Consider the following 19,564-nt stretch of genomic DNA (forward strand, 5'->3'; position numbering starts at 1 on the left):
ATGCGCGGTTTAGGATCGATCCCGTCGGTTGGCCCAATGGGTTATTTCAGTATAGTATATCAAAGGCCGTGATATGTGCTATCCTGTCTGTGGGATGGTGCTTTATAATAAGATCCCTTGCTACTAATGTGAAAATGTAGCGGGTTTCCTCTCTAAGACTATGTCAAAATGACCAACCATCCAATAGCTGATGATTAATAAATCAATGTGCTCTAGTGGAGTCGTTAAACAAAACAAACTTTTTAAATAAGTAACGTGTGTTTATTATGATGGAAGTTGTTTTATTGTTTTGGGGAGTTTTGCTTTGTTTATTAAATGACCAACATCTGGCAACGGTAACATTTGTGTGATGTGTGAGAAAGAACCAGCTGTTACAGTCCGTTTGCATCAAAAAGGAACAGACGAATTGGCATGTAACTTTACAACGATGAATGTTAAAATTAATATAAAAACACATATTAAGTTCTAAAGCCATACCAACTTTTGAACTTCAAGTGCTGTTATACCGGCCTCGGTGGCGTCGTAGCAGGTCATCGGTCTACAGGCTGGTAGGTACTGGGTCCGGATCCCAGTTGAGGCATGGGGTTTTTAATCCAGATACCGACTCCAAACCCTGAGCGAGTGCTCCGCAAGGCTCAATGGGTAGGTGTAAACCACTTGCACCGACCAGTGATCCATAACTGGTTCAACAAAGGACATGGTTATTTCTCGTTCCAGCCAGTGCATCACGACATATATCAAAGGCCGTGGTATGCACTATCCTGCCTGTGGGAAGCGCAAATAAAAGATCCCTTGCTGCTAATTGGAAGAGTAGGCCATGTAGTGGCGACAGCGGGTTTCCTCTAAAAATCTGTGTGGTCCTTAACCATATGTCTGATGCCATATAACCGTAAATAAAATGTTTTGAGTGCATCGTTAAATACAAGATTTCTTTCTTTCAAGTGCTGTTGTTGTCTGCCTATTTAACATAAAACCAACCAAAAGAACAATAAACCAAAATTATATATTATGTATCTATGGTATATTATGACAGCTTTATAGCCACATGTTGGTGACACTATCAAATCAGTTATGTAATAACACTTGTTAAGAACACACAATATATAGTATGTTACACATATATTGAATTATTTGCATAAACATTTAGTAAAATGACATATACATACCCTAAAAAAGTACATTTAGTTTCAGTTTAACAACACCAACCCCAGCATAAATGTTACGTTTGGGTATTATGAGCATTTTTGTGTTGTGATATATTTTGATTTATTTCACACCAGTGTAAGATACTGCTCATGTCATAACAATCAATCTGTATCTAACTAGTGTAATATTGGCGTGAGGTGAGCGTAACGTAGATCACTAGCTGACTCAATTCATAGAAAAATAATGTGTAGTAGGTCCCGACATCTGCTTACTTCTGCGTTGTGGCTTGTAATAAATAAAATACTGAACTAGCTTGCCTGACATAAACTCATGAAACTCATGAACAGTGTTGGTATCTGGCTCACTTTCGCTGGTCAAGATACAAAACCTGTTCACTTATTTCATAAAAATTATATGACAGCCAAGATCGTTTAGTATTCTATACGTGTACCCTGCATCATGATACATATCATAATGTAGTAATTACAGAAGCGTCCACAATATTTTGTAGAAGGCTTCTAAACAATAATGCCCGAAACCTTAATGGCATAGGGGCATGTAAAAATACTCTTTCTAAACAATTTAATAATTTTAAAAAAACTCAGTCTGGTATTAAACGCTCTACAAATATGGATCACCTATAAATACTAAAGTTTATTTAGTAATGCCATTATGCCAGTCCTGTCTTTTATGACAATTATGCAGTTGAAAGAACTTGTCAAAAGATTGGAATTTCTGAACCGAAATTACTGAGTGTATTGTAATGCGTATTATTTACCTTGTCAATCATTAAGTATATCAGTATACCGGTAATATTTTGAGTCTCCAATAAATGTTAGGCAGTTTGATTTTGACTGTGAGTGTTTACACTATCTTTTAATTACCAATACTATATCATTTTCACATTCTTGGATTACATATATATCTATTGGGCTGATGAAACTAAACTGGTGTTCTTGCAAGCTGCCTACTGTCTAAGACAGTCTGTTAAAGACCTCTCATTTTACAAACTAAATGGAAGAAGTAGTTGTGAAGCACGTACATCATGACACTCATTCACTGAAGACAGAAACAATAGCCTCAACAGCACAGTGGTTATATGATATCAATTCTAGGCACAATCATTCCCTTTGCATATCAGTTACACAAATTTAAAATCATACAAACTGCTACATGTATATTCAAAAATTAAAAGTTGGAAACTTAGGATCACAGGAAATGTTATTCACATATTCCAAAAAAAATATTCAAATTGAAAAGTACTAATTCATGGCAAAATCAGTTTGTTTAAAATACATTTTGATTGTCTTTGTAGTACAGAATCATAGTACAAGCTTGTGTAGTAGGGTTAGGCAACACACCAGTTACCCATAGATAATTCATGTATCTAGGTAAAAATCATGTCAACTCACAGACTACCTAAGACTTTGAAATATTGTGCCCTCCATTTGAATCCTAATTCCAGCTCAACTCACCAGTTATGCAAATATAGCTCACATATTAACCAAACAATCGTTTTCTAGGTAAAAATCATGTGAACCTACATGTATTTCATACATAAGATTTTGAAATATTGTGCCCTCAGTTTGTTTCCTAATTCCATCTCAAAGACCATGTCAGAGGGAGTTCACCATAAGACGTGCTAAACATACATCTTGTATCCATGGACATATGCCTAACAATTAGCTGTCTGGCAAATTTGTTTTAAGATATATTAGTCAAATTCAACTTTAAGGGCCATTTCATATATAACAGTCTAGTTTCTGTCCTACTTGGAACACACTATTTATTGCAGATAATGTTTAAAGATTGTAGTGGCAAAAAGCTGTACATATGTACAGCACTGGGCCTAGCAATAATTACTTAATTACACCAGTTTGAATTACTTGTACTTGCAAAAAACTGTGTTTTGGATAGGATAAATTGGAGACACTTACATAAAATTGCCCTTAAATAAAATTTGGCAGTTTGGATCTTATGCTGTTGATCATTTGATATATATTATAATGAATGTCACTGCAATGGGTTTTCTAGAACACTATGAGTATTAACATCTGTCAAACAAAGACTGCCAAAATGTATGCCCATGACAGCATGTTTGAGCCCTTATTGAATATACACAAATTTACATGATCATTATCAACAACACTGAAGTGTAATCTTCAATGAATAAATATTATTGATACCAGCATGACAGTGGGCAACAAATGAAGGTGAAATACTGTTTTAAAACAAAACAAATTGTCTAAAAATAAAAATATTAATAGATCTAGATGGTTAAAACAAATCAGATAACAAAATACAATTACAAATAGGTTACAGTTACAGGTGTTTTTAAATAAGTGATTTTACAGCATTTGATGCATTTCAGGGGTGGTACGTAGCCCAGTGGTAAAGCACTTGCTTGATGTGCTGCAGTCGGTCTGGGGTCGATCCCCGTCGGCAGGCCCATTGGGCTATTTCTCGTTCCAGTCAGTGCCCATGACTGGTATTTCAAAGGCTGTGGTATGTACTATCCTGTCTGTGGGATGGTGCATATAAAAGATCTATTGCTACTAATGGAAAAATGAAGCGGGTTTCCTCTCTAAGACTATATGTCAAAATTACCAAATGTTTGACATCCAATAGCTGATGATTAAATCAATATACTAGAGTGGTGTTGTTGAACAGTACAAACTTTTTTTCTTTCTTTCTTTGATGCATTTGATTTTCCTGTTACAGTACTGGCCATTGTTAGCAATTAATACATACTGGGCTACATTGTGTAAAGTATTTCTACAGCTTTATAATTACATATTCCTTGTAACGTCTTGCTTAAATGAACAATTTTGGGCAAATCTAATGTTTCCCTACATTCTAATGTTTTGTAGAAGCTTCAAACACATTTTCTAAAACTAGGGTATATGACTTTAAGAACTGACTAAACTATCATGTATTGTCTTACTCACAGATGATAGTACATTAATTTAATAAACATTCATGTATAAAAGATCCCTTGCTGCTAATTGAAAAGAGTAGCCAAAGACGTGGCAACAGCAGGTTTTCTATCTTGATATCTGTGTGGTCCTTAACCATATATCTGACACCATATAACCATAAATAAAATGTGTTGATGCGTCCTTAAATAAAACATTTCATTCCTTCCTTCTCTCTGCCCATCACTACCTGAGATTAACACAAGAAGAGTCATTTTTACCTCCCCTTAGCATGTGACTTTTAATACACACAAAAATAGTACTACAAAACAAATAAATGTCAATGCTCCAATAAGGTAATAGTTTAAATGGCTCTTCATAATCTAAGTTAGGTGATCATTTAATTACTCCTTTAAATTGTTTTTCCTGTCAAGGTCTGGCTCATATGTACCTGTATATTATACCCAGATGAGTAATATATTGTGCTGTTAATGGTGTGTTAATAACATACATATCATCACATCAAGTGGCTTCATGAGTATATATAAAATTTAACATAAAATGAACAACAGCCAAAATCGGCCAATCTAGTTCATCAACACTGTTCACACATTCACACAGAAACAAATACAGGGAGCTGCTAAAGTAGTTCCATTGTGTTAAAAGTTGCATTCTTATCTACATAAATATAGTGTAATTTAGGATCATCTCACTTCAGATACATGCACTTCTGTGACTTCATGTGTAGGTTCCTGAAAATAATCAAACAAATTTGTTAGTAAATTAAACAAAGCCTATGAGCATATACCGGTAACCATTAAAAACGGATAGGTTAACATGCGGTAATATTAAAAGGATACTATGCCCTTCAAATGACTCCTCAGTGTGAACATTGTCAGTGTATGCTGACTGTGCACCACAGTTTGGTGGAGTGTGATCATCTCAAGCTGACGAGAAGTGATATATTTGGCAACAGAAATGTTTTGGAATCCTTTAAATTCCATCCAGAATTAATTGTAAAGTTTTTGAAACATTTTGACTAATATACAAAGTTTTAAGGTTTACTTACCTCGATTTTATGTATTGTACTGTATTATACTTTTCCCCACAGCTCCTTACACTGTGGTTTTACATAAATATATATAAATATTTTCATATACTTACCATTTGTGACACCCAATAGCTGATGTGTATTTTTGTGCTGGGGTGTCGTTAAACATTCATTCATTCGTTCATTCATTCAAATGACTCATTAATAACATGATCAAAACTACTGTACAGGGGTTGAAATTTAAATTTGTTATCACTATCCCAAAGGAACAGTACATTTCAAAAAGCACTATTCCTTCTGAGAATGTACTATCCCATTATTAACGGTACTTGTTAACAAGTGAACCCTAACCCTAATTGCAAAATAATGCAATCAGCAAACACATATCTACCAGTCTAAATAATATTAGGAACTAGAATCGAACTCGCCCCATTACATTATAATGTGTTTAAGCGTGTTCGTAAGTACTGTGACTCGACAAACTTTTGACTCGAATATAGCTGCTGAGTGGTACCGGAGTTATCAACTCGAATTAGAAAAAGGTGCCTGATTAACCTTTATAGAAGATTATATACAACAATAAAAAATATTCTATCTACTTATAAAAATAACTCGTACAAATCGGGCACCATCGAAAATGATTGAAAGGGGTTGGTATTTGGGGTTGACAGTATTTTGAAAACCTCTTTACGTCAATCCAATGAAAAAATTACATTATACTAGTAAGTACAAAGTTGAGTTGCTAAAGTAATACAATTTAATTGCCGGAATATGGCCATAAATAGTATTTAAAAAAAAAAAAAAAAACATTTTTTTTATTTTTTTTATCAAATTCATTTGTTTTTGTAAAATTATTTGCGAAGAGAATGCATTTTTGCTGCACCAGAAGTAACATTTTTACGAACATACTGAACGCAAACACAGTCATAGTGACGAGTGTACAACTCGGAGATACTCAAACGCGGAATTAGTTTTGATCAACAAGCCTTCTTAAAGTTACTGTATCATGCCAAATGCTTCGCGGTTTTGTTGAGCCAGAATATTGTTGGGACTGAAAACGTGAAGACGGAATAGTCACGTGTATTTCGCTGTTCCATTTTATACTGTAACTATTTTAAACAGAATAGTGCAAGATTTGTTTTACTACTCCATTTGGAAGATTACTAATTTCGGAATAGCAGAATAGCGTATATTTCAACCCCTGCTCTCTCTCACCATAAATTTTAACCAATGTGAAGCACTTTCATGGAAAAAGATTCCTAAGTGTCTAATGTATATTATTCTTATTTAGCTACAGTACACATGATATTTGGTAGCCAATGAACCTAAAAAAACAAATTTAAAAAGAAAAAAGAAACAAAGAAAAAAAAAGACCCAATCAAATCTGCACACCTTAAAAAAATCCACCCAACAACATATAAATAACTGGCTATGGCCTAAACAAAAATAGGACCAATAATAAAAAATAATTCAATGCAGTTTGTTTTATTAATATGTATGTGAAAGAAGTACATGTATAATTTTATCTGAAAAAAGAAAGGAAGAAGAAATTAAAAAGTCATTAACTACGCTTCATGTACATTTGTACCTCTTCTTTTTTACATGTTCCCAGAAACACACAATTTTTTATGTTTTTTGGTACACCCAACAGCTATATTGGGTGTACCAAAAAACACCCAATATAGCTGTTGGTGTCTTACCCGGTGTTTGATGAACGACAACATGATGTCCCACAGCAGTGTTATAAAAGAAACATACAGCACACGGTACTTTGTTGGCAAGTAGGTGAAGTTGATGAACTGGGCAGGAGGCCACAACACCCAGTCAAACTGAAAGTAAAGAAAATAAAAATATGCAAGTAATCATTCCCCTTAATGGTCTTCATAGTGTGGCCTGGTGACCAATCTTTACCAGACAGCACAGACCAATCTTTACCAGATATACAGAACAGGCCACTCTTTGCCAGACAGGGCAGACCAATCTTTACAAGACAACACAGATCAATCTTTACCAGATATAGAACAGGCCAATCTTTACCAGATATAGAACAGGCCAATCTTTACCAGATATAGAACAGGCCAATCTTTGCCAGACAGGACAGACCAATCTTTACCAGATATAGAACAGGCCAATCTTTACCAGACAGCAAAGACCAATCTTTACCAGATAGAGAACAGGCCAATCTTTACCAGACAGCACATACCAATCTTTACCAGACAGCACAGACCAATCTTTACCAGATATAGAACAGACCAATCTTTACCAGACAGAGAACAGGCCAATCTTTATCAGACAGCACAGACCAATCTTTACCAGACAGCACAGACCAATCTTTACCTGACAGCACAGACCAATCTCTGACAAACACAACATAACAGACAAATCATAAGCACCTACAGGATGTTTTCAATGTCTCTTCCATATAGGACAGCAGTCATGTGACAGCCCTACATACAAAAACCTAATGAGCAACTGCATATTGAACAAATGAAGAATACCAGAACAGATGTTTTAATTTCACGTGGGCAAATAATGATGGAAGATAAGAAGTTAAAATAAATATTTCTGAAATGTTCAGTTTTGATAGTGAAAGCACAAATAAACTGTATTTTCAATGTTGATAAATTTCCATTAATTTAGGAAATATTAGCAATGTTTTCTGGTAGAAAGTTAAAAATACTATGAATCAGTTGTGACTCAGTTTTAAAAAAGTGATCGTCAGTGGAGGCAAATCACACACACAATTCCTTGCACAAAAGCACATACCACAGCCTTTGTCCACTTGTGGTACACTGGTTGGAATAAGAAAGAGGGAAAAAACACACACAAAAAACAATCAGCTGATCTGAATGGATCAACTGGGGTGGTTCGATCCTGCAACGCAAGCACCTCACCTTCAAGAGAGCACTCAGCCGACAGAACTAAATCCCACCCTTCTGGGGAACGGGTGCACCTAGGCGGACACAAATTGAATTGAAAAAACAACCCCAAAACCCCCCAACCAACAAACAAAACAAAATCAAACAAACACACACACACACACACACACACACACACACACACACACACACACTATATGCAATAAAATATGTTTCAATCAAAATAGTTTTTCAGTAAATATGGTATTGGTGGATTATACAACATAATAATAGGTAATGGACATGCCACTGGAACCAATTATTTCTATGCCATCTGGAGGCCTTAACAGTTGCTGATCAATTGAAAAATAATTAGCAACTACTATTTAACATTTTACAATTGTTTATCTGACTTTATCAATCTATAAGGCTCCCAAATTATTTTTTCACGAAATCTACACTTCCTCATATATACTCCACTACATAATCAACCCCAGGGTGTGCACTTGGGATTTTGATTATACTTGCCATTTTTTTTATTATTATTGTACATGGGGTGGAAGAGAGCTGTCCCACATTTGTTTCATCCTACTCCCTAAAACTGAAGATAAAAAAACTAGCTTGTGCCCCACACTAGAGACTGTGCCACCCCCCCCCCCCCCCCCCCACACACACACACAGAGACTCCAGATATCGATCATACGGACCTGTGATGGACTTACTGTCGTTCCAGTGAATCTGATAGATGCATATTTACTTTCCCCATGGAACTTTCAATGATGTCGGAAATCTGCAATTGCTAAATGTACATAGGCCTACTGTTGTGCAGTTGTCGCATACACCGAAACAGGCTCCCCAAGAACCCAGCGAACTGCACAATAAAAACCTCTGTTATCACCTTTTTAAAAAAAAAAAAAAAAAAAAAATATTTTTTTATTTTACAATTACAACAAAACATGTTCACCCGATGTAAATATTCGGACACCTGGAGGTGGCATTGGCAGAATCAAAGACAGCCAATAGTAGTGTATATGCATGTACAAACTCAATTTATCCAATGCTCTAAAAACAACGATAGAGATATTTTCAACAATCACAAAGGGCTTTTGTTTAGTTTTTACTCAATTTGTTTGATTTTAATAATAGTTCCCACTGAATTCCGATCGTTCAATCGAGCACTCCAAATGTAGCTGCATGCTGGTGAACGAAATCAGCCGAAGTGTGCCAAATACTTTTTATTTTAATAGACAGGTTGGTCCCCAAATTTCCCCAGAAAACATGTATTGGTTTGCTGCATATTATACATACCGGAGAACCAGTCAATTGAATTATTATCAAAACTAACTTTTTAGTTGTTAATTACAAACATTACATTTTGGACATTCCAAAACAATTTGCTGTACTGAAAATGTGAAATTTCAGTCACCAGGCTAGTAACTCATGATAAGGTTTTGACTTGACCGATAGTGTTTTCACTCGCATGTGGCGACCAGGCAACCGTAAAATGCACACTCTGCAATCCTGTACTACGATTTACTTAATAAAAGTGAACCAATAAAAAAAGCAATGGATGCAATATGAAGATGAGCAAACAGTATAACACTTCTAAAGCATTGTAGTGGGCCAGTACATCTACAGTACTTACTAAATATATCAGTGGGAACTTCTCCTTCCATTCAGCTGCGCTTTTCTCAAAAGATGAACCTTCCAAAAGTCCCATAGCTATATAAATAAATGTAATAATATAAACTGATGATTATACTTTTTAAAAATTTATACACTGTATAACAATCACAAATTTAGTATAAAAACTGTTTCGCTAGGCCTACACTACATAATTTGGTACAACTGAACTTGTGACTTTTTACACTAATCGGTAAATTCCCCCAGAAGAAAAATCAACAGAATGTTAAGGCTTAAGCAGGGCATCGAAACGGCCTGTGGCCAGGTCGCAAATGCGACCTATGTCCTGTTTGGGTGACTTAAATATTAAAAAATAATGGTGTTAGTCGCCCAAATAATATCTTCTTTAGAGCTATAACATATGAGACACTATTAATATTTGTATTCTACATTAAAATCTTGCTTGTGGTTCGCTTACCATAATTTGTCAACATGCATATATTATTTTTTGGGCCACCATATTTTTGGCGAGTTTCGAACCCTGCTTAAGCTGTAATTACATTAAAATAACTTGAAATGCATAAACATTATACTGCACTAAAACGACTTTGGTGTGCACAGAACCGACAAGAAACCTGCTGTGCCCAAATTAGTGAGATCTAAAGCGTTGCTAGAATACGGTATGGTCTGTCACCAATAAATATTACATTGTTAGCGTTTGATAACTTTCACACCAATACCTTTTTTTTTTTTTTTGTGTGTATCAAATATTTTAAAAATCATACCAAAAAGAAATGTGGTTCCCATGAAGGGTGCTGCAACTAGCTGGTCAGCCGCTATCTTCTTCATAATGGTCCGCCTGGCTGTTCCAGAGAGAAACCTGTCCAGCATTGAATACCAGTAGTGGTTGGCCGGACCCAGTACCAGGCCAACAGCAAACATACGTCCTGTCGGGTTAATGAAAAACAAAGTGCTAGACGTATTTATATAAATTTATATTCATGTATACATTATGTAGTGTTACAACCAGAATTGGCTATGTCCAAACTCATGGTTCTGAAAAATATGAAAACAAAGCAATTTTTTGTTTGTTTGTTTTTTAAATTATAAAGAGCTCTTTACATCACTTGTATTATATATACATGAACAATATATATATGCAATGACCCTCCAAAAATATATTAAAAAAGAAAAAATATGCAAATTCAGATTTGACAGTGTATCTACATGTAGTTCTGGCTATCATCCCTTGAATTATGTACAATATAACATGTACATACATCTTAAATCAGTCACTGATAATTCTCAATTTGCGTAATAATATTTTATTTGTTCACATGTAGGCGAATCCTAGTTTATTGCTAAGTATTTTCCAAACATATCTGTCATATATGCTAGCAACAGATTCTGATCTGCTGAAACACTGTGTATTCACATAATATGTATTAAAATAGACACATAGCCATTATTCACTTTATCAGTAGCAGCTCAGTCTGGTTTTTCAATTTGCACTTACAGTATGACATACATGAAGAATACTATACATTCATTCATGGCCACAGATGTGGTATTCTTTTTCTTACCCACCTCCGAAAACCAGGTTTAAATAAATTTAAACGTTTACCTCATCATATCAGGGTTCGAACTTAATGGTCGCCCGATCACCCTGGCGACTGAAAACGACAACAGGTGACTGAAAATCCACAGTAAGGTTGCGCACCTGGCAACCGATTTTTTTTTTTTTTTTTTAAATCAATAATTAATAAATAAATAAAAGTACAGCTATGTAGCCTACTTTGCACCATGAAAAAGTGTAGGTCTGCTTTTACATATAAACATATGCCCAATATAAGAATAGGTGTAAGGTAAGTTAAGTGGCATGTAAAATTGGGCACAAATTCATGTCGACAAGATTCAGCCCTGGTTATGTGTACACGTCATAGATCGTATCCACTGAACATTATATTTTAGGGTTTGGGCAATTCCACGGTAACGGAATTACGATTTGGAGAGATATTTCAGGCATTAAACTCAGCTAGTCCACATAAGAAAAATTAGCATAATGGTGTAACTATGTAATACACTAGTACTGCATTAGTGCTTGTTTATGGACAGAACTGAGACTCTCTACTGCAAGGTGTAGTGCATGAGTACTTAATTAAAGTTTGGTAACGGAATTACGTAAAAACGGACACCATTTTTACGGGCACCGCAAAACATCAACAAACTCTGTGAAGTATGATGAAATAATTATTTATCTTCATGATGGAATGATGACCTAATGACTTGTGATTAACAAAATAGAAATTATATTACATATTATCTTCTCATAATTTTGTTGTACAACATTGAATTCCGGTAACGGAATTACACAGTTCGGTAACGGAATTACCGCTCTGAATTTACTTTTGAAAAACAATATTTATTTACTTTAAATTTGTTTTGTAAATATGTTACATAATTTTATGAGTTAAATAATAATTCAGTATACTTGTTTTAAGCATTCATATTAATATTTCAAATGATAACTAGTTTCAATATCAGTAACATGTACACGTACATGTATATGAGTGGAGATTTAAACTAGCACTAAACTGTGTACATACTAGTATTACATAGTAAATGTTTAAAATGTTTGACAACAAATGAAAAAAATTCTTGAACATTGACATTGTTAATAACAAAGAGAATGACACCAGGTCAGAGGAACACAGGCCAATTAAAATTATATGAACTGACCGACAAACATCTAGATTGTGTTATGGTAAGTGAAAGATATTATGCCTAATAATAAAATTCCTCATCTATCTGAGGTTATGGTAACATACATGACAACATTCAAAACACCAGTATTTTCTTTTTTAGCCAACCAAACATGCCATCTTTCCATTTTAAGAATTTTACTCAGATTAGATTTCCTTGTGAAACAGCATTAATACTATAAAACGGTTGCTTTCTTTTTGTTCATTTTATACATTTAAAAGCATAATGTTGGTAATTAGAATGATACTTTCCATGTTCTGGATATCCTGTCATTTAAATATAAATTATTAAATACAGTCAATAATTGCCTTTGGATAAAGTAAAATTAAAGTTTGCTTCAAGTAAATATGTTATGTTACATTTCCACTTTCTGGACCCTATATATGTTTAAAGATATGTATAGAGCTTGAAATAGTGGCCTGTAAAAAGTGAAAAGAAGTCAATTTTTAAATCTTGCAAGTGAAATAAACATTCACCTGCTAAAATTAACTAAAAATTGCGTCATTTTTCAAAAAACAGATGTACATATGATCATCTCATCTTCTATATTTAGCTGAGGTCGAGCTCATAATTCTGTTGTAAACATTTTAATTTTATAATGCTCTAAGTAGTTTAAGAGGTCTTAATTTTCCACACATTGTCCCAAACCCTACATTCATGTTGTGTTGTCTTATTTCCAGCAGGCCATTTTTGTTTTACAGCAGGCCATATTTCTTTTAGCCTGCTATTTAAAAAAATAATAATGGCAGGCCATATTTTACTTCATGTTTCAAGCCCCGATATAATTCTAGTAGGTTTCGATTATAACTTGAATTTTGTCATGGATTTGCAGAAGTTTAGTCATCATAATGAAGCTTTTAAGTAGTACTGTTTGGTTAAATTGTATCAGATTTCCTTAATTTCTATATTGTTAATGGATGACATTTATATTTGCTATGGGTGTTCCGCAAATGCATTTGGAGCCACTACTAGTACTATTACCATATGGATTTTTAAAAAAGATTTTGTACATCTTCCTATTGTTACATCACTTGATGTACTGGTATATATGGATAAGAGTGTAGCATTTTAGTACTGTGTAGGTTATATTAAAGTGTTTCTTAACAATATATACCAAAGACGGTAACGGAATTACAAACCTATGGTAACGGAATTACATATGTTTAGAGCTATATAATTTTACTAATAATGTATGAATTTGAAAGTAAATGTGTCTGATTATGTTAATTAACATATACTCAGAGAATATGAGTCGATTCCTTGATTACATATAAATGAATAATACAATCTAACTTTTTGTTTGTTTTCGGTAACGGAATTACAAACTGATTCTGTTTTCTAATTTCTCCTAAATGTAAAAAAAAAAAAATTTTTCATTAAAGTGGATTATGAAGTGTAGTACTTTGTTAGTGGTAAAACAAAAACACTAATAAAAAGAATATTACCTTCAATTACATGGCTGCTGTACATACCCGTAAATTCATAGTGTGTATTATGGAAGTGTCATATTTTTTGTGTGACGGTATCCTCATAAAATAGCTAAAGTCAAACACATTCATTTATTTTACAATATTTTACTTATCAGATTTGGATTCTCCAGACATTTTTACATTAAAAACAATCTTAATATATAAGGAATAACATGATTTGATTTTTTCACTCCATGTCCACTTTAGCGTGGAATTGCCCGTTTTTTTCAATTATTATTTCATTGAGATGGGGTGGGGGGAGGAAGGGGTTGTGTAGGTTATACCAGTGCTCAACGTTTGGTGAACGCAAGCATCTTTGTTTGTTGGAAATACCACAAATGTATTGACAGTGACAGTGGGGAGTCACAGTGGCATGTCTGTTATTTATTTAAAGAGTGGGTTCGTTGAGTGCAGGAAAATACTCAAAATAAATGTTTTCTCTTATAATCTGTTGCAATATTGTTGTTTTTTTAGAAAATATTATTCAGCAAGTGAAAATAGATCTGGGCAAGTGAAAGTGCTGTCACCACTTGCCCGGATGGCAACTCAAAAAAAAAGTTAAGTGCAGACACTGTCGTATTACCATCAGGGCTCAAACTTAAGAATTTCTTACTTATGCCATTAAGGCAATTTAAAGCCTGCCTACTAAAATTCTAAACAAGTAAATTTGGCAACAAATTTATATAAAAACCAAGAAACTGTCCCTTCAACCAACAGCAATAATTTTTATCTACTGGCAAAAAGTTAAAATGTGTTTTGTTTAATGACACCACTTGATTTTGACACTGATTTACTAATCACCGGCTATTTGATGTAAAACATTTGGTAATTTTGACATACATGTAATCTAAGAGAGAAAGCCTGCTACTTTTTTTCCATTAGTAACAAGGGATCTGTTATATATGCACCATGCCTCAGACAGGATAGCACATTACACAGCCTTTGATATATACTAGTCATGGTGCACTGGCTGAAAAAAAAAAAAAAAAGCCTAATTCTCCTCTCCCACAACGGAAATCAATCCTAGACCCAATGTGTATAAGGCAAGTGTTTTACCTCAGGGCTACGTCCTGCCCTTCATTTGAAAAAGAAACAAATATTAAATGTTGGATATCAACTATATCACAATACATACACATATGTACATATATTAAAATACAGGTTTGCTGTATCGCAATATATTGCAATACTGTGTTGATATTGTAATACTGTGTTGATATTGTAATACTGTGTTGATATTGCAATACTGTGTTGATATTGTAATACTGTGTTGATATTGTAATACTGTGTTGATATTGTAATACTGTGTTGATGTTGCAATACTGTGTTGATATTGTAATACTGTGTTGATATTGTAATACTGTGTTGATATTGTAATACTGTTGCACCCCCTAAGTGGCCTTGTGAGCTAAAGAGCTGTACTTATTTACATTGTGTAAGTTCAGTCAACTGTAGGTTCGAATCCCCGACCTGAACACAAACACACAACATCAAAGTATTTTCAGCTCTGGATTCTTGAACAATAATCTACAGTTAGAACAATATTGTGATGTATCAGGTGTGGTTTTAAAGGGACATTCCTGAGTTTGCTGCAATTTTTAAGATGTCATCGACTAACAGAGACTTTTTGACGACTATAATTACATATCAAATATATTTATCTGCATAAAATATTAGTGGCTGTATATTAAATGTGTTTCTGATCTATCTAATATTTGTACTTGGGTACTTAAATCCAGTTTGGGCTTCTTACAAATATTAAGATGACCAGAAACACATTGAATATACAGACATTGATATTCTAAACAAGAAAATATATTTAATATGTAAGTTTAATCGTAGAAATATTAGTAAAAATAGTAGTCAGAAAGATCTTACAATGCAGCAAACTTGGGAATGTCCCTTTAAACACTAAGGCATATTTTTCACTAGTATGTCGGTTTATGATCATTGAAATCAAATATTACTTATTGTTTAGTTTATCCATTTCCGAACAACCAATGTGTGTGTGGTTATCCTGGTGTTTTTAATACCACAAAATGCATTTTCATATTTAGAAAAATGCATGTGTGTCTGAAAAGTAACGGTTATGGAGTTGAGTTGTAGTCTATATTTAAGGGTATTTCACTGTTTCAACGTAAAAGACTCTTGTTTCACTCTGTTATAACATTATCCAAATTAACCAACGTGTCCCTTTTTATGGGTTGAAACTAGGGTCTGCAACTTTATAGCCCTAAACTAACCAAATAGGGTTACTTGAAATATTCTCATATAATGCATAAACTAAACAGAGTTAGAGCGACCAGCCTCAGTGGCACAGTTGTTAAGCCATCAGACTACAGGCTGGTAGGTACAGGGTTCGCAGCCCTGTACGGCTCCAACCCAGAGCGAGTACTTAAGGGCTCAAAGAGTAGGTGTAAGGCCACTACACCCTCTTCTCTCTCACTAACCACTAACCAACATCTAACCCACTGTCCTGAACAGACAGCCCAGAATCTAGATAGCTGAGGTGTGTGCCCAGGACAGCGTGCTTGAACCTTAATTGGATATGAGGGCGAAAATGAGTTGAAATGAAATGAAAAGAGTTAGAGCCAGTTACTGTAGAGGTCACTGAGCTAGACAATCATAAACTGAATCAAGCTAGAGGTCACTCCTGCTAGACTAGACTTAGTTTATCAAGAAAAATATCTTCAGTCCAGGTCTTTTTTTACACTTTGACATTCAGTGATCCTTACGATAATAAATCTCACAATAAATAACCAACTGAAACGTTTATCTTGGTGAACTAAGCTCAGACTACAGCATGTATGTCATTAGAAATATGGGTTACATTATCACTATCGTTACATAACCGGGAGAGGGGTGGAGGGGGCGGGGGGGGGGGGGGGGGATTACTTTAAACGGTGAATACATTGTACAGTTGGACCTTTGATTAGAAATGCTATTCATGATAGAATTAACTTAATTGGTAAAACACGTACTATTGGCTATTGCATCATGCAATCATTCATAGAATCCTACCTGTTCTTCTCCAGTCATGCTTCTTGTGGTCAGATTTATATATTTTTTCAATTTTTTGACAAACAATATCACCAATAGCTAAAAAGACGCCGCTAGTGGCAATGTTTGTCGCTAATAAATGTTTTGTAAACAGTCTCTTGGTCACCAGTTTCACCGCTGCTAACATTATACTAGTTTACCGTTATCTGCATGTCAGCTGTTACGGTTTATTTACACCACACGTGCCGCCTTTCATAATCCAAGTTTAATTTTAAACGTTCCGCAACACTGAAACCAACCTGGCGCCAGTCAATTCCGAATTGTTAGGTTCAACCAATAGGAGAAGCCATGTATTTAGGGAAGTGACGTCACGTATCAGCATGCGCGCGCATCTGGTAGGCAGAAGTCTTATCATAATGGCCATTAGTAATAAAGCGAACTAGCGTAGCGTGAATAGCAAAGAATGGCCAACACGTGCTTAAATTACCGCTTGTAGCACGGGAACGCTATTCTACATAGCTCCTGTATGGAGGAGATACATGTACTCTTTCCACCCATAAAATTTGACGATTGACCGAGTTCAAAACTATAGCAAACTTCCTTTTTTTTCTTTTTACCTGAATAAATATTTTTAGTCCATGTATTTTTAAAGCGTCTGGTCCATATTTCAAGTAAAGCATTACAAACGAGCGCGCGCACACACAAATAAAACTAATAAAATAAAACAAGTAGGCCTATATTTTTTTATTTAAAACTGTTTAAAAGAAATAATTGGCCTACTAGTTTACCGTTATCTGCATGTCAGCAGGAGGAAATTAAAGGAAATTATTTCTTTAAACAACCCATATATATATATATACATATATATGAACATTTGTTACAAATTAACAACCAGTAGACAATATATATATAACACATCAGACTTGTCTACTGGTTCATTTGTAAGGCTTTTCATCAACAAATTTAAGCAAGTATCATATAAATTAGAAAACTTTACAAAAACTTTAAAACTATTAATTTTATCAAGTCCTTTTTTATTCCTTAAACTTGCTGATATCGGATACATATTAACACATTGTATTAAAATGGAGGAACCTAAATTTAGTTTCCATACATGTTCCATGACCACACATACATTGCTCCCTCTAGCTAGAGCGTCCCTTTTTAAATATTAGTACAGAACTTAGCCTTTTAAACAGGATACATATCAAATTTACTTGGTCCCTCACCTTTGCGGTTCCATCTTCAGAACATTTTGTAGCATTATTTTATATATATATATACATAAAAATTGCCATTAATATTTTAATCGCCTAATTCCATGCAGGCCAGGACATAGTTTAATACGCAGTCGATCTAGGATTGATTCCTGTTGGTGGTCCAATAGGGCTATTTCTCATTCCAGCCAGTGCTCTACAACTGGTGTAACAAAGGCTACACTATTTATTATCCTGTCTGTAATGAATGAATGAATGTTTAACGACACCCCAGCATGAAAAATACATCGGCTATTGGGTGTCAAACTATGGTAATGCAAATAAATAACGTGATGATCAACATCAATATAAAAATTCAAGACGTAAACAAAAACAGTGTAAAGAACTGTGCAAAAACACAAATATCACAGATACTGAATTTTACTCAAAACTTAAATTTCGTGCTGTATTGGCCATTCTCAAAGAGAATGTTACACCCCTGCACCACAGTGAGGTTACAGCACACGCAGGGGCATATCCTGTCTGTGGGCTGATGCATATAAAAGATCCCTTATTGTTAATCGGAAGAGTAATCCATTGTGTGACAGCAGCAGGTTTCCTCCCTAATATTATCTGTGTGATCCCTAAACATGTCCGACTCCATATATCCATAATTAAAATGACTTGAGTGCATTGTTAAATAATTTAAATAAAAGATTCCTTCCTTTCAAATCTAAAACAGTGTCAGTTACCTTTGACAAGAAGCACAATTTCAAAGGCTATCACTTTCAACCTGATTAATAAACCAGTTAAAACAACAAATTACTGTAAATGGTAACAATACAATGTTTTAATTTAAGACACACATTAACACAATGCAAATATCATTTGATCATTGGTTTATAATGATAATAGAAAAAGAAAATAATAAATATGTGTTGTCTATTGTTTCTCGATATAATTTTATTGATTTTGTAAAGTCTGTTTTTATTAGAAAATAGAGATCCTGGTAAAAAAAGATTAAATTCAAGTGTTACCAATGTCATCATCACATACTGAATAGCCCCAATAATATTGCATATGGTAGTTTGGAAAGTCAGTGAAAACAGTTCTGGTATCTTTCTTATGCACAGAAACATGAGATACTGTAGAAAAGAATCACTGAATCTGATACCAGTGTTCTCCTTAGCATCCCTTAATTCAATCTAAAACTTAAACGCCCTCATCGTGAAAGGCCCATTTTTCATCCAAGAGTTGCTGGTTCTCTTTTTGTCCATAAACAGATATGATGTGATTATTTATTTATTTTTAATCCCAAACAAATGATTTAATACATCTGATATCCCACCCTGAAATGTTTATACCTTTTATTTTATTATTAAAAAATCAACTTACACATTACAAATACACCTGTGGATTACTTCTTCAATAAAAAAAAAAGTAAAACATTATAATTAACATATAATATAATTAATAAATGGAAATATTTCAGAACCATTTTCATATAATTCCAATCTCTAAAAATCCCTTTATTATAAACCCT

At 34.2% G+C, this 19,564-nt stretch overlaps 1 protein-coding gene across 1 annotated transcript; it reads right to left on the minus strand.

The window, feature by feature from the left end:
• Positions 1–3,723: 3,723 nt before the first annotated feature.
• Positions 3,724–17,094, minus strand: LOC121376422 (mpv17-like protein 2). The gene is made up of 5 exons (XM_041504285.1): positions 16,847–17,094; positions 10,379–10,540; positions 9,616–9,692; positions 6,813–6,941; positions 3,724–4,813 (listed from the first exon to the last, which is right to left on the minus strand). The coding sequence occupies exons 1-5, from the start codon at positions 17,010–17,012 to the stop codon at positions 4,766–4,768; spliced, it is 582 nt and encodes a 193-aa protein (XP_041360219.1). The 5' UTR covers positions 17,013–17,094; the 3' UTR covers positions 3,724–4,765.
• Between the last annotated feature and the right edge of the window lie 2,470 nt (positions 17,095–19,564).

The sequence above is a fragment of the Gigantopelta aegis genome, chromosome 6 (genome assembly GCF_016097555.1).
Source record: "Gigantopelta aegis isolate Gae_Host chromosome 6, Gae_host_genome, whole genome shotgun sequence".
NCBI classification, from domain to species: Eukaryota; Metazoa; Mollusca; class Gastropoda; order Neomphalida; family Peltospiridae; genus Gigantopelta; species Gigantopelta aegis.